Source organism: Zophobas morio, unplaced genomic scaffold (assembly GCF_036711695.1).
Source record: "Zophobas morio isolate AGI-343-1 ecotype UQ-CSIRO unplaced genomic scaffold, CSIRO_AGI_Zmor_V1 ptg000021l, whole genome shotgun sequence".
Classification (NCBI taxonomy): Eukaryota; Metazoa; Arthropoda; class Insecta; order Coleoptera; family Tenebrionidae; genus Zophobas; species Zophobas morio.
In genome coordinates this window covers 9,441,119-9,458,263 of record NW_026972126.1, presented here as the reverse complement: position 1 = coordinate 9,458,263, position 17,145 = coordinate 9,441,119, and the positions used below count along the sequence as shown (strand labels likewise).

General features: G+C 32.8%; 1 protein-coding gene across 1 annotated transcript; it reads left to right on the top strand.

Moving 5' to 3' along the window:
• The first annotated feature begins 815 nt into the window (after window positions 1–815).
• On the top strand, window positions 816–17,029 carry LOC135132213 (uncharacterized). The gene is made up of 3 exons (XM_064060222.1): window positions 816–1,206; window positions 1,259–1,399; window positions 16,757–17,029. The coding sequence occupies exons 1-3, from the start codon at window positions 1,158–1,160 to the stop codon at window positions 16,936–16,938; spliced, it is 372 nt and encodes a 123-aa protein (XP_063916292.1). The 5' UTR covers window positions 816–1,157; the 3' UTR covers window positions 16,939–17,029.
• Window positions 17,030–17,145: the final 116 nt, after the last annotated feature.

Here is a 17,145-nt window from a genome sequence, read left to right as displayed (position 1 = left end):
ACTATCATATTCGCTGGACACTACTACCATAATGATGTGCATTTTCTTTATTAAGTCTACGTCTATTTTGGCAATTTCCGCCGAAAATTCAGGGTTTAAAAAAAGACCTCTGGCTTCGGGTTATCGACAATTAGACTGCAGCTTTCCCTAAATTATTTCTGAATTCGAGCTTTGTTTTCGTGTACTATGGCCTAAATTTTAACATTTGTTTTCACTGTGCAAAAATAAATTTTTACGTCAATAAGTGTCATTTTAAAAATAAAATAGACTAATCAGAGGATTTTTCAAGAAAACGTCACTTACCGGAATTATGACTTTTATGTCGAAGAACATAAAATGGTCATTCAGTGTTATGTTGGTACAAAGTTATTTAAATCAGCTCTGTCGTCCCGAGAACGTTGCGTGCCGCAGAAGAATTAATTATAGATACGGAATCAGGATGTTAAATGTGATATGACTGATGTGATTCACCTAATTATTAGTTGTTGTTAGATCGGATTAATAATGCCACGCATAATTAAATATTTCTAGTTAAATAAGAACTCTAGATGTCATTCTTACCTTGCGCTTAATTTTTTTCATGTAAGAATGTTGCCTCTGGACTTTTGCAGTTTAATCGCAGTAGCTTTAATCCATTTTTAACTACAAGAAGAACGAAAAACAAATAATTATAGGATGAGCCGCGGATGCGTTAGTTATTAGTCGGAAGACCCTTGCCCTCTCACACGTGAGAGGTGAAACCAAGCGGGGACACAATCGAAAAAGCGAAATTTTGTAGAATATACCGTGAGAATTTCTGCAACAGTGCACCAAAAGCGTCCATTCCAGTTGCAGCGTTGCTTCTGGTAGAGTTGCGTAAATTTCTTGCGCAACTCATGTGTTTGTTTACTACTTTCATTTTTCTTTAACTAGATAACTGACCTTATCATCTTCTGTGTTGTAGAAGATGTCCGACCGGTCAGTTTATGTGGAGTAACGGTGTAAATAGAGCTGCTTTTTCAATAATATGTAAATGTTATTGCACAAGGCCATAAAGGTTTCCAGGTTATGTAAAATACCAATCAGTTGATAGTGAATTTGGCAAATGGTTGTGGGAAAATTTCACCGCTCCGAAGTTTCGAGAGTGAGTCTGTTCGAAGTCTTATTGCCTGTGGGCGATGATTCTGCTTGGTTTCTTGTTCTCGACGATTTTATTATCTCATTTTGGTGAGTGCTGCCAGCATGTGTTTTCGCGGCCTTGATTCGGTTTGTGCTTCAGGAAATCCGTTGCAGTGCTATAGATGCAGTGGGTCTTCGAGGAATGCCGATAAAGCGGATAAGGCGTGCGTCTACGGGTATTCCAACGTGGAGAAACAGGAATGTCCCTATGACCACGTGTGCTCCACTTACCAGTATGAAAGTAAGTCCGTTTTTTGATCAGTGGCGTGGATACATCTGGTGGTGCTAAGGCACCATTAATACCATAATACGGTTCTCGAGCTCATTTTGGATATCTTTCTCTTTAATATCTATGGGCCAATTCAAATTAATATGGTAAATATGATCTCCCGCCAAATTTAATTTACGCAGAAAGTTTGACATGTAGATATATTTATTTGTAAATAAGTTTAAATAACACATTTTATTTCTTTTTTATGGAATAATACAGTTATACGTATACATATACGGTCAGTTTGGTTCTGGAATATTCTTAAGTTCATGTGTGAAGGATCCATTAGGTACTTCTAGTTCAAGTGTCACACGACTTAAATTCAAGGTTCTTTCTTTCACTTGGTTATTGCGAACATATGTAACGTGCCAATTCTCTATTAAAATTTTACTTTTATTTTGTGTTAGACCTATCTGATGATGTTTTTTTATATCTTTCAAGAACCGAAACATGTGGCGAGTTTAATTATGATAAATTCAAGAATATCTTAATATAAAAATTTTCAAGTGGAATACCACACTTTCAAAAAAGAAAAAAAAGTGGTAGTAGAGATAGCCCAAAAATGTCCAACCTTAGAAATATGGTTATTAGGCAAATGTACGTGTTCCCCTTCAACTTTAGAAACCTTTTTTATTCTTGTAAGAAAGTTGAACCATTACATAAATGTTACAGGCAGTTTTTAAATAGTTTACAAAAATGCACAAGTGTGAGTTTTTTCGAAATTTGGAGCCATAAAGAATATTTTAACTAATGTCGTCAATGCCGGTAGCCACGCCACTGGTTTTGATGGCATTTATTATTAGAATGGGCAAGGTCGTGTAGCTATCGCGTGCGAACTGATTATCGGAATTGGGAGATAATTGCTGATTGATGCTAATCATACAACGGCAGATAAAGTGATGAGTGAATAAATTTTTCATAATGAAGCTGCGAAAAAAGATCAATGACAAGGAATCGAGGACAATTAGGGACGCATGCAAATTAGGCTGTAAAGGTTAGCGGCCGAAGTTGTTTTAGCAGGTGCTAGGAAGAGTAGTTGTTATTGGAACATTCTCTTGTTTTTTGCCAGGAGTGGGAGTTTTTTTCTCATAGAATCTGTATCATCGGAAAGTAAAATTTTATATTTGGGTACCTATTTTGAAATTTCATTGATAATTTATGTTTAACGATAAAAATGCAAGACTAGTTTTCGACATTGGAATTTAAATACATATTAAGTGCATTTTTCACTAATGAGAGCAGGGCCGTGTTAGACATTATACTGCTAAGTTTTTTGAATATCCTTTGTGCATAGTGGTCAATGTTTATTAAAAATTTTACATGAATTTAGCATCATACATAGTTGTAAATTTTGTATCGACAGTGATTGCATGGTGTTAAATCAAACAAAAGAGAAAGCACAGTGAGGAATAAGTATCGTATTATAACCTTCAGTACTGAGTGACACCAAGATAATTTGCAGGTTTACACCGAAGTGTTAATTTTACGCATTTGTGCATTGTGACATTTCTGGTTTATGTTTTCTCTTCTCGTCATCAATTTTAGTTTTGTTTTGATTTGACTATGATTTTACTGATTTCCTGATTTCCCATTTTAAAATTTAATTGCCGAGGAGATGGATTTGTTTTTAGAGTTGATTAAGTAAGTAAAAGGGAATTCTAACGTAATAAAATTGCGAAAACCTGAAGAAAAGATTGCAGCAAAGTTGATTACAGTATATTACAAAAATATATTTTATAAAGTCCATCATTATAATACCAGTTCAGGTTTGTAGAATAAGCCGCTTGCGGCAGTTTTTGCAAAACAGCGACCCTATAAAAAGTTTATTCTATTTTAAATTCATAATCTTGTTCAGAAGCACCCAAATGCGGGCATAAATTAATATTTCATCAAATCATTCTCTGGCCGACTTCAAATTCTTCTAAAATTTTTTTTGAATTAACGTTTTCCGCTGCTTCAGTTTGCATTTTGAAAATCGAACTATTTAAAAAATAAACAACGTGGTATCAATAACAACATCAAATAGTTTGTATTAAACATAGATTAATATAAATGCAGCATACAGGCCGATTTTGCAAAACCACCCTTATTGACACTGGAGTCCCCAACCGCCAAAGACAAGTGCCAAATTTAAATAGTCGACCCCAATAAAAAAACTTGTTTCACTACAACTCGTCGCCTGAGAACTTGTTTGATCTACACGCCAGAGCGCGCTCAGGCCAATGTCGACTCTAAAAAAACGGACAACTGCAGTTGAACCAAGGCTTATCTTTGAACCTCGCTTAAGCTTGCATTGTAAAACCGGGCCTAAGCGTTCAGGACCGATTTGGTTGGTGGGTTTGGACTATAATTTCTGCGGGAAATAGTTGTTTGGTCGGTTTTTATAACGACTAATAAGTGAATATTTTTGGTACATATCTAGATGATTTTACATATTTTGTTTAACTAAGAATTAATTCTTTACTTGTGTTTTATACTAGCAAAACATCTTAAACTAAGAATATTGTTGAAATCGTAATAACCCAATGGATTTTTTTCTGGAAAATGTTTTGGAAACACTGTGTTCTATTTTGTATGAATTTTTAAATGTTTTTAGTGACAATTTTTGTGGTTGTTTTCAATACACTATGATATTGACAGTGAGAAAAAAAAAATTAAAATCAAAATAATCGAAAACTCGAAAAATCGAGAAATCTATAATAATCGAGAACTCGAAACCTTAAAAAATTGTAAAACCGAAACAATGAAAAATCGAAATATCGAAGAACTGAAAATCGAAAAATGAAACATCAGAAAATCGAAAAAATCTAAAATTCAAAAATCTAAAATTTAAAAACCGAATAACGAAAAATCGAAACATCGAAAAACTGGAAAATCGAAAACCCGCGAAATCGAAAAATCAAAAGATCAAGAAATCGTGGAGTCGAAAAGCCGAACAACTGAGAAACCGAAATAATATAGAAAAATCCAAATCTCGATAAATCGAGAAATCAAAAAACTTAAAAATTCGAAAAATTGAAAAGTTGAGAGATTGAAAGATCAAAAGAACGAGAAATCGAAAAATGATGAAGTCGAAAAATCGAAAAATAGAGAAATCGACAAACAAAAAGTTAAAAGTTGAAAAATTGGAAAAGCGGAAAAATCAAACAACGAAAAATTGGAAAACTGGAAAAACTGAGAAATCGAAATAGGCCAAAATAAAAAATTGAAAAAGTGATAAATCGAAAACCGGAACAACCAAATCTCGATAAATCGGGAATGAAAAATTGATAAATCGAAAAATTGAAAAACAGAACATATAAAACCCGGAAGTCGAAAAATCTAAAGATTAAGAAATATTGAACAATTAAAATATCAAAAAATTGAAAAATCTAAAATTTAAAAATCCAAAAATTGAAAAATCGAAAAAGTAAAAAGGTAGACACATCGAAAAATCCAGAAGTCAAAAATAGAAAAGCCGAAGAATTGAAATATTGTAAAATCCTAAAATTGAAATATCTAAACTCTGAAAAATCGAAAAATAAAAAAAGTGAAGTCGAAAAATAGAAACCTTAAAAAATCGAAAAATTGAATGAATTGAGAAATGGGAAAATCAAAACATCGATTAATTGAAAAATCGAAAAATTGAGAGTTTATGAAAGTCAAATTTGAAAAATTAAAAAATCGAAAATTTGACAAAACAACAACTGAAAAACAGAAAATCTAAACCCGGGAAGTTGAAAAATCGAAAGATTAAGAAATCAAAACATTTGAAAAATTGAAATATGGAAGAGTTGAAATGAAAAATCGAGAAATCGAAAAATCTAAAATTTTAAATATTGAAAAATTAAAATACCAAAATATTGAGAAATATAAAATTTAAAAATCGAAAAAGTAAAAAGTCGACGCATCGAAAAATCCAGAAGTCAAAAATGGATAAGTCGAAGAACAGAAATAAATCCCAAAACTGAAATATCGAAAAACTGAAAAATGAAAGAAAAACTGACAAATCGAAAAACTGAAAACTCCCAAAACTGAAATATCCAAAAACTGAGAACCTAAAGAATCGAAAAACTGAGAAATCGAAAAATCAAAAAAGTGAAGTCGAAATATCGAAACCTTAAAAAAATCGAAAAATTGAAAAATCAAAAACTTGCAAAATAAATTAGTTAAGAGTTTATAAAAGTCAAAAATTGAAAAATCGGAATATTGAAAAATCGTAAAATTGAAGAGAAAAACGGAAAACTGAGAAATTGAAAAATTGAGAAATTGTAAAATCCAAAAATTGAATAATAAATAGGAGTAAACTGAAAAGTTCCCAAACTAAAATTTCGAAAAACTGAAAAGTCGAAAGTTGAAACAGCAAGAAATTATGGTCGAAATCGGTAAGGATGTGTATCAGATCACGGATTATGGCTTATAAATCAAATCGTTTCCGAACGCTTAGAGTCGACATTGGCCTGGGTGCGCTCTGGTCTGTAGATCAAAAGTTCTCAGAAGACGAACTGTAATTCGTGTGAGCTGAATGAAATTGAAGGAAACAGTAAGCAGCTTGTCATATTCTGGTAAATCTAGTATCAATTTGTCGAAAGTAAAACGCGTCGTTAAAAATATTATGACATTTTTTCTATTGTAGTTAATTTTATTCCTAGTTAGAAACAAACACTGTTGCCAACATAAGTCGAGGAATCCTCAACCGTCATTTAATTTAAACTATGACGCTTCTCTATGTTCTCTGGTATTATTAAACTTCGCTTCGGACAATTTACACAATTTTGCCGGAAATATTCAATAGATATTTCGTTAAAAATATTTTAGAAACTAAAATAGAATAAAACGTTGGATGTACCCTCCTTCGTCGGGTTTTAAACATTTCCTCGTGCCATAATCTCCCTATGTATGCCCTTAATACGTAAATAACTATTATTATACTATTTTCTATTGAAGAAATTTATTAATGTCTTTATTTTCATTGAAATAAATTTAGTTGTTTTTACAACCTTAGTTGGCAGCCATGCAAGTTACTGTCTGATGTTGGCATACCGAGCTCCAACAGTAAGTGTCAAGTTTGACATTAAATTAAAAATAAAGAAAAGTTGTGTTCTGAATGCTCTTAAACCAGGTTTGAAACGAAATGTAAATTTACGTGTTTACGTTACACATTTGGTCATCATTAGTAAAAAATCTTACTTGGTGCAAAAGGCACATTAATGTGACTCTAAAAACACCGAATTAGAAAAAATGATTAGCTATAAAATTGGAAAAATAAATTGCTTTAACAATTTCATATGGAGGTTATGTTATTTGACATTATTTTCTAACCAAGGATGGTTTTACTTGTTCTGCTGTGTAAATTTTTAAGGTTGTTACTACGCTGAAATCGATAACATTGTTGTGATTTGTTATGAATTTGAAAGAAGAGGACTTAGATTATATTTTTATGGAGTTATTTTACAACTTACTAACAATAAAAAAAAATTAGTCAAAATCTTTATATAATAATTAATACTACAAATTAAAAAAATATTTTATTTAAGAAATTTTTCTTTACTCACATAAACTTTGTTTGAACCTTTCTTTTTCAATATTATAAAGCACACGTAATCATTACAAGGCACCATTTCACCATTTCTTCTTATGGAGTTTGGGTAGACACTATTTCTTGTTCACTTCATCGCAGGAACAGCCTTAATTTTTTTTATTTTGAAATAAACAATCCTGATTTTTTGACTTTCAAGTAAACAAATTATAGAAATGTTTATGACTTTATTTAAAAGTTGTTTTCTTTGTTAACAAAGATTACGATATTTTTATATCACGTTTAATTTTGGAGTTAAATCTACGTTTCTATGCTACTGACAAATGTTGTTTTTTAATAAATCTTTAAAATTAGCAAACATTTTTCTTTAAGGTGACTTACTTACCGAGCACAAGCTAGGGTACGTCCGGCCAATGGCTGCTTTCATGTTTCCTAGACGTTTCTGACCCCTTGAATACGAAAAAATAGTTCTCCTGTTTACGTCTGTTTGCCGCCTGTCTGTCAGTCGTCTGTGTCGATTTTTATTAGATAGATAATTTCAGAAACTGCTGGATTTTTTTTTTAAATCTATAATGGTAAACTTAATACAAAAGTTGGTTGTTTAATTTTTATTTTAAGCAGGCGGTAAAGGGAAAAAAGTGTTTAAATTCATAACATAACTTTACTAGATTTTACTAGATTCAAACAGCTACATTTTAAGTGGCTTGAAATTCTAATGATCAAAAATATTGCAACTTATTATAATTTGCTTAGCTCTCTGTTTTAGCAGTTGTTTTTGTTGTTCGCAAATAATAATTAGCATTTACAAAAATAGATTCACTGGTTTAACAGCGATTTGCTTTATTTTTGTTTGAAAAGGTTGCAGTCAGGTGACGAAACTGACCTTTGCAGGAACGTTGGTGGATTGCAATATACGATGGATGAAGCTGCACCGGTAGTTTCGAACTTATTATGTCATTAATAAAAGTCTTTAACCATTATTGGCTTTAAAATGTTAGATGTTATAACCAAGTGCACTTTAGGATCAGGCCTTGGAAAAATCAATTTTATCCATGGCTTGAACCAAATTTTGCAACCCCGGGTTGCATCAGCGACGGCGCCGGCCCTGAATGACATTGTTTTGAACTATTAGAATAAATTGTTAAAAGAACAAAAGAACTATTGTAATTTAAAACTGCATTTTTTCCTTTCATATGTTCATTTGCGTGTGTCGATATCGATACCTTTCATAAAGTTCAAGGAACATAATAGGTGATATAGTGTGAAATTATTTCCGTCATTAATTACAAATAGTGCATCATAATGAGGTCTTTTAGTTGATTGTTAAATAAAGCGAAATTCCGCTCATTTTTAAAAGAATAACTTTTTTATTTATTTTATTTTATATATAATTATTTACTTCATGTGTTTTGCTTTTTAGAATTTGTATTTGAGTTCTTTTCTAAAACTGAAAATGTTAATTTCGATTTTTGATAAGTAATATTCAAGAAATATTTTTTTTTTTTTCATAGAGGATACTTTTATTTTCTGCAGTTTTTGTCGAATTTACATGAGAAATGTTGTAAGTGACACCGACGCTATCTAATTCTCTATCTACTAAACAATTTTAATAAGCAGTGCTAAATACGAAGTTATCTATAAGAAATGTCTAATGGAATTTTTGCCTGGCATATCCGGCAGAGCAGATTTAGAAAGTATTATCATAAAAAATATTTCCAAAAATTTACTTTCTTCTATTAAATCAAACAAATCTTTTTCTTTGTGTAGTAATTGCAAACATTCCCAAACTACTAATTAGTTGGATAATGGGAATAATTTACCACGGTTTAAACTTTAAAGTGATGTGAAAAAATGTATTGGCTGTTGCTGCTACACTATTAATCTTAAATACTTACACTTTTCGTTCTTTGGTATGAGTGGAGAGATAGTGAAAGGAGCAACTATATTTAATTTTTTTTATGGCATTTTTTCTTGGTACTCTCATTAACAGCAGGATATACTTTGCACGCTATAGTTTCCATTGTATTGTACCCACTGTTTTATTACTAGTCACATAATTGCACGCAAAAAAAAAAATTCAGGAAGACAGGTGACAGTTATAGAGTAAGGTTATTTTTTATAATTATTCTTTGTATAGTATTTTCTAAAAATAATTTAATTTACCTTTTATTTTTGGCTAGGACATGTTGATATTTTGATTGCATTAATCGCGAAAAATTAATTTATTTCGGAACTGTTCATCAAGTTTTTTTTCTAATATCATCTACTGAATTTGTTCTGTAGTCATTTCGAACAACAAATAATTTAAATTATGCATTAATTCAAGTTAATAGTTAATTTAAAACTAGTCCACAAATATTAGTTCACGTGTTTCAGGGAAATGTTTTCCCTTATCCTTATCCTTGTTAAATTGTGTTAGAACCATGAACTCCAAAGTTTCACGATATTTCAGATTAGAAAATCGCTAACTAACTGATATTACACTAATTACACTCGTTTGGGGACAGTGACATGGAGTAGGATTCTTTTTTTAGCCTTTTGTGGAATTAGATACCAAATTACGTATGTAATTTTAACACGTGTTTACACTGCAGCGCGAAATACAAAGTGGCCTTCTCGAATTTGCTAAATGCTAAATAAAACATGGGTGATTTTCTACGTTATTGAAATATATTTTTTTATTTTTTCAAATGCGGTGTCAAGGCGTCGTTTTTTTCTTTTCTTGGCGCGAAATTTTAATTTTTAAAGCCGGGTCACAGCAGTATAACCATTTTTTTTCTTCCGTTTATATAGTAGAAATTTAATATATCAGTTGCATCAAAAACTTAGTATAAAAACATACTCCTATTGTTTAATTCGTTTCACCAAATAAAAAAAAAGTAGTTTAATACATAGGCAACCCATTATACTTTTAGTTAATATTATAATAATACTGCAAGTACGACTCTTGCTTTTCCCATTGTGTTTTCTTATACGAGAAAATTTATTAAAAAACAGCAATAACTTATTACATAAATATTTGAAATCTATTCATTGTTACAAAATAGAAAAACCATTGAAAAGAGTTAGGTACAATGCTCTAGAAAATGTAACAAAGGACGAATAATAACGATTTTCATGAAAGTTCTACAATGTTTTGTAATAGAAAAGAATTATTATCGTGCACAAACGTCTAGAATTGAATTATGCGTGATTAAAAATTTAAAACTGTCCAAATTTGCGGCTTGTTCTTGCAGTAACATTGACTGACTTCACTACACTACAATTTTACAAATTGACGTATATTTAACGTCGGTTTGATTATAATTGTTGTTTCGACAAGGCGGCAAACTCAACGCCTACTTCGTTGTAATAATAATCATTTGAAGACACTCTGTGCTTATTTTCTGTTTTACTGCCCGTGTACGACACAGATCGTAACTGTGTTATAAAAATTATTAATTTACGTTAGGAAAAGAGAATGTCTTCCTATATTCCCCTTTTTTTAACATATACTACGAACGGACCTGCCACCTACAGTTGTGTAAGAATATCGAAATCCTGCTCTAGATGAACGTGACTTTCCGTCATATTTAACCAATAAATTACTGAAATGTATGCGTTGTTTTGTTTGATATTTTGCGTAGTGGGAAAGTTGGTCTATAACTCTTTGTACACTTACGTAATGAAATAATGAACGAAAGTATAGAGTAAGATTCAGTTTACATTAGGACACAGTTTGATCACTAGACGCAGTGATTTGTTACACTAACTCATCTTCAAAAAAACTAGATTATTCAGTACCGATCGTAAACTAAGAACAATTGTAATGCATCATACGAATTGCTGCTTTCATGTTTTCTCGACATTTTAAGACCCCTAGAATATGAAAAGTACGTCCCCCTTTCTGTCTGTCTGTCGTCTGTGCTTATTTTTTTTATTAGACAGATAATTTTTGGAACTACAGAACAGATGTAAGTTAGGAATATCGTGTAGATGATAAAACGCTAACCAAAACTTGTCTGATCGTCCCCACCGACAATGGGATGACGTCATCTTCTAATTTTACAATAGCAAATGTTATTTAAATTTTATAAAATAACATACTCATACATTTGTGGTTTATGAATCCGTCATGATTTTAATCGCAGACATTTAAATGTTTGGCAAGAAATCAAAATTGTATAAAAAGTCTTGCAATTTAACCTTGAAACTACAAAACCAAATGCGTTGAAATATTGCAAAAGTTTTCAGGGCATGGTAAATCGTTACTAAAACTGGTCCTCCTTTCAAATTGATGACGCCATCACCAAATTTTGCCTGATATATCCTATCTAAAACGTAAAATATATAGGAGTCTAGTCGTGATTTATCAACGCATTCGTATATTTTTATATATACTACTGTGATAACTCAAACATCCCGCCTTAAATTGACGAGTGAAAAAAATTTGGAAAGCCCGCGAAAAATTCAAAAATTTGGTCTTGGCTGTGATCGTCTAACAAAATGGAACCCTACGTTGTGTGATGTGGTGGATCCCAAGGTTGGAAAAGTACGGCTAAATAAAACACAAAATCTATGGAAGACAGAAAATTATTTATTTCTCCACTGACACTTACGGTCGCAAACTTGTGGTTGAAAATCCCGACCGCTATCCTGACTTCTATTCCAAATCTGCGTCTTTTGTGCAGATGGCGCGACCGCTAGCTCGTCAAGGAACCGCGCACTCCGCTTCCGCTACGTGTTTTTGTGTTATTTACCTCAATTCCATGTACATGTTCGATTTCTGTGACTCTGACATTAAATTACAATCGAACAAGTCTTAAAGTTTCAAAAAAGGAGCAATAAACAACATTTGAATTCTCCAGACACGCTCGTGAAATTTTGAACAGCAAAGAATTCTTATCTGAGATTAAGATTGGACATCAGACAATTTATATGATGGAGACATTAATCTGAGGCTAAAATTGCGAGATAGAGAAAAATTGCATGAGGGGAAAAATTGCAAAACTAATAAAATTACATGCGTTTAATATTTGCCACACTTTATCAACGATTCCAACAAAGAATTTACGTGATGTTAAATTATGCCACACTTTACCCAAGTGATTGGTTACTTTAAACTTTAAGAGTTTATATCGTGGACTGTCCCCACACAAAATGCTTCCAGGGTCGCGAGAAATGCTTCTCGGTGGTGTAATTTCCAACGTCGCTAGAAAGATATCTCGGTGATGTGATGATAACTGCCTAAGGGGAAAAATTTAGTTGCCCCGTTCACGATATTATGAATTCTTCGGCACTTTCACGGTTTTTTTCCCAGAGTGAGACAACGTTAGGTTAATTTAACTGCCGTAAATAAACTATTAGCAATCTTGTGTGGGGAATTAAGAAGTGTTATAATGTGACACTTAAGTATAAGCATCCAGAAACCGTATTCATAATTTGATAAACAAAGTCCTGACTGTTAAATTGTATTAGGACCAGTTAATGATTAAAATCCTGACATGAACTATGAATTTACAAACAGTAAATAAATTTACACCACGTGTTAGCGTCGGTCGAAAATTCGCATATTTCCGCTTGGAAAAACAGCAAGAATTAGCTGCGCGTGACGATTATCTGTTGTTAAACAAAGGCTTTCCTTTTTTCTAACTACCAAACCAACTAACTTGATCTAGCTCGCTTACCGTGTGCTTCCACTCACAAAAACCAAACAACAGTGACGTGGCACCTACCCTCTACCAAAACAAGTAAACTTCACTACCAACCCTCTCATCAGATACTACCGACAAACTCCCCTAGGAGAGCTACCAGCTACTCAGAAAGAACTAAAGGTGCACACGGTTGTCTGTGTTTAACGATTTTCTTGATTGAATTTTTTTTCGAATTCAAATTTTTCAAATACGATTTCGCGCCGCTGTTTTTTTCAGCGCGAAATTTTAATCCAATTCTGGTCACCACGTAATAATAAACGTTGGTTTACCTGGTTTAGTTATTAAGTGTAACAATATGTCCGGGATAAAACTTCGTCATTTATTATTCTGAGAACAGATAGAGATATTGAAATTTCTAAAATTGTTTTTAGCTTGAAAAGGGATGATACATTATATGACACATTGTGTTATATGATGCATATATTCTTTCAATGAATATATTTTTAACGGATTTGGTTACTATTATAAATTATGATTGAATTGATATATAACAAGCTTGGAAAAATGCCCTGGAGGGGGAAAATCTCAAAACCAGGTACAAGAACTTTCTCCAAGTTTCAAACATGAAATCAAACATTACAAACAGATTTTAATATCACAAATTTAAACACACAATAAAAGAGAAATTTGAATTAAAGTAACAGGATGGTGATACACGATGGTGTTAGGGGACGGGGCGTCGCGACGTCGCGGGTTGACGGGGACGACCTGCCCTCACCTGTCGAGACACCGGCCCGAACCAGGAAGCCGGGTATGCTCCGATTTGTAAGTTCTGAGAAGAACTGGTTGCGTGCTTTATTTGTGTGCTTGTGTAGGGATTTATTTGGGGTAATAAAACCCTCGGTTAGAGAATGCAGAGCGGTTTATTGTGACTCCGAAGCGTACACTTTCACCGCTAGCTGACAAGTGATGCTGAGCGGGATTTCTAGCAGCCTTTTATACTTTTTTACCGTTTTCTGGACACCGTCTGGGCAGCGGATTGGCTGCCGCCAGATGTCACAGAAAACGGAGCATAATTGTTATTTGCTTATCGCCTATTAACACTAAACTAATTCTTGGCACTAAATATATTATCTACTAATTACCTTACCCTAATTAACCTATTTTTTTCGCGAGCTGACGGCACACGCGCGCAATTTTGCACCAGTAGGCGGGGCCCCGACCGAGGTATTAAATATAACCACCGTCGGCGGGGCGGCCAGACTGGAAACAGCCGCCGTAGCACGCGAACCTATTCTACGCTAAACTACTTTATTAATTATCCTAAAACTTAAATAAGGTCCTAAAGTAACTTAATTAATTGTGAAATCAGGCCTCGGTCACGCTCTCCGGCAACAATGGTGTGGCGATAAATTTAAATATGAACAAAACCCAAACTGTGTTAAATCATGGATCACGGTTAAGGGATCGATGGCTCTGATCAAACCGATCGAGCTGTCCGCACTTTCCAACGTTACGCTGTGTTGCGCAATTCACGAGCTGCAACAGCTACTTTACTCATTTTTGCGAGCTAAGGGCTGTTACACAATTGACCGCATCATCCACTTACCTCCGTTGGTCCCAGGCGGAGCAGAATAAAGAAAAAAGTTAACGAGATAATTGCGTTAAAATCTCTTCTACTAACATTGTCGCAGTTGAACGATGAAGTTCAAATTGTTCGTTTTCTTAGTGTTGGCATTGATTAAGGGTGGCGTCTGGTTCAGTTTCGCCCAATACTAAATACATTGAAAACATCGTCGTAGTTTCCGGAATTGCATTTTTAAAATACTGAAATCTCCAACCAAGTCAGAATCTAAGTAAACCTGTATTCTGCTACCGCATCACAGCTCGTTTAATGCCGATTTCCCGTTTCAATAGATTTTGACTTTTCGCGAGTTAGTTACCTCAGTCGTGGATTTTTTAATATTATAAATGGTATCAAAAGAAAGCTGATACTTTTCCCCAGGGGACCTCCTATCTCAGAATGCAAAAAACTTCAGCACTTCGTCAAAAAATGCATCAATGTGCCGGTTAAAATGTGATGTAAAAGTTGTTCAACTTTATAATTTTTTTTTGTAAAAACTGCATACTAGATATGAAAATAAATATGGAGGTCCCCTGGACTGAAGTTTGTTAATTCGAAATATAATTTTTTTAAAGCGATATATCTCATATTTTTAAAATGCAACTCCAGAAACCGCGACGATGTTTTCAGTGTTTTTAGTATAGGGCTAAACCGAACCAGACGCAAGCCTTAAATACATATACATACATATACATACATATACATATGTATTTAATCAATGGTGTTGGGAAAAACGTCCGACATGTATTAAGTTGAGAACAGGTTAGAAAACTGTCCGCGGCAACATACTTTATATATTATGTCTATAGAGGTGACCACGCATTAATTTGGAATTTGTACTCTCAAAGTTCTGATATTAAATGAATTACTGAAACAGCAAAGTAAAGAAATCTTCATTACACCACACAGTAGCAAGATCTTTCAACTACAAACAATTTGCAGGATGTTAAATTACGGAGTAATTCAATCAAGTTAGGTCAAAATAAAAATTTCCGGAATAAATGTTCAAATTCCACTTGTAAGAAATTACTAAACTTATAAAAAATATTATAGCCCGGCCGTTTTCGAGTCCACGATGACATTAATTTAATTGAATTAAATTTTCAAGGTCCTTTTTCTCACAATGGGTCAATGTATAAGATTAGTTTAAATATCATATTTTTAAATCTCTCATGGAAATAAGTTACGATTATGATGGGTGTTGTAATATAATAACTTAAATAAAAGCATCCAGAACTTTTAGATATATCGTTAATTAAAATAAGTTGAGCCTGTATAAGTCGACTTCCTTCCACGTGTTTTATATGAATATTTAAATTATTGTATCTAAAATTTATTCGAACCATGAACAGTTAAAATTTTTAACTGTGAATTCACAAATAATAAAACAAAACCACTTACTCTACAGATTTCAGATTAGAAAATCATTAATTAATTTGTATTACACTAACTACATTCGTTGAAAATTTTGACATAGCATGCGACTCATTTTTGTCTAACAAAAGTATAAAGTAAATTAGACATGCCCTTAATGGGTAATTGTCTATTGAAATGTTTTTGTTTTTAAATGCAGTTCCCCAACCCTTTTTTTCCTTTTTTCAGCGCGAAATTTAAATTTTAAAACCAGGAGACCACAGCATCGATACAAAAATTAAAATTCATTAACATAAAAAGAATTAAAGTTGAGTGAAAAAGTCCTTTTGACTTGCAAAATCTTGGTCAATCTCTTGTGTTTAACGGCGATAAAATAAGTTATATGATTTGGGAAACTAGAAAATAGCTGTATATTGTGTTATAAAAGAAAACTGAAATATTATGTAAAATTTTAAGGCTGTAATTCTACCAAAAAATGTGATTAGATTATATTGGATAGACTTTATTGCGCAACGTGTACTCGTAAATACTTATTATGTTAGTTAATTATAATTACCTCTGAGTTTATGATCATAATATACAAATGTAAAAATAAGTCGGATAACAGATGTTTGCTAAAAATGTTTAAAGATGCTAGTAATAGTTATTCCTTGTTTTACAAATATCCATATTCTGACACCACAACCTACAATTACACACTTATTTAACTGAAAAGTTTATTAAAATAAAAAAAATTGAAGCAAATTTTTCGGAGTTGTAGTTAAAACCACATTAATAAAAATTGCAAGTTGTGATTTTGGAAGTTAATGGTGTTATATTACGTCATTACATTTTCCTTGAACTGACCTATATATAAATTAGTTCCTTTATAACAAATCACTCGTTTCATTAGAGAGGAAAAACAAAGACTTTGAGTTATACTAACATTTAGAAACCAGAAATAAGTATATTCTGCATTCTTAAATCTCTCCCGGTGTCATATATTGGATCTGTCTCGAACGCAAATAACTTTTGCCTTTTTGAGATACTCTCATCTGTATACAGACAAGATGTTTTTCTACATCCACAACCATATATTTTACAATTGTCTTGCGGATGTTGTTTCCCTTAAACGCCATAAAAATGCACATGAAACATTGAAACCAAGAGTCCTGCATGCTAATGCATTCAACTTTCAGTTTCCATCCATGGTCTGATCAGATCGAGCGTGACCATCCGAGGTTGTCAACCGTTCGATTTCGTCGAAGACTGCGACGATCTCCTGGACGACATCCGCTCCTTGGTGTACCCAGCACGTGTGCGTGAAATAAATTGTTACTCATGCTCATCCGACCTCTGCAATTCTTCGTCCAACATCTGAGGAATTTTCCTTCGAGAAAAATCTTTGCGAAGGTTATTGGTTTATAACGTGTAATATATTTTTTCTTTGTACATAAAACTGTTTATTATGATGCATGAGTTTACTTTGATGCGTAAACTTAAAAAGTGAGTAACGAACCAGTCGTAAATGGGTCAATACTGAGGAAAGGTACTGCAAAGGTGTCTTGCGGAAATGGCCTCGAGACAA

Bases quoted from the DNA above. Each gene is read 5' to 3' on its own strand.
- LOC135132213 (XM_064060222.1), top strand. From the start codon at position 1,158: ATGATTCTGCTTGGTTTCTTGTTCTCGACGATTTTATTATCTCATTTT. The intron at 1,207-1,258 runs GTGAGTGCTGCC...TTTGTGCTTCAG, and splicing joins GATTTTATTATCTCATTTTG to GAAATCCGTTGCAGTGCTAT. The intron at 1,400-16,756 runs GTAAGTCCGTTT...TTCAACTTTCAG, and splicing joins CTCCACTTACCAGTATGAAA to TTTCCATCCATGGTCTGATC.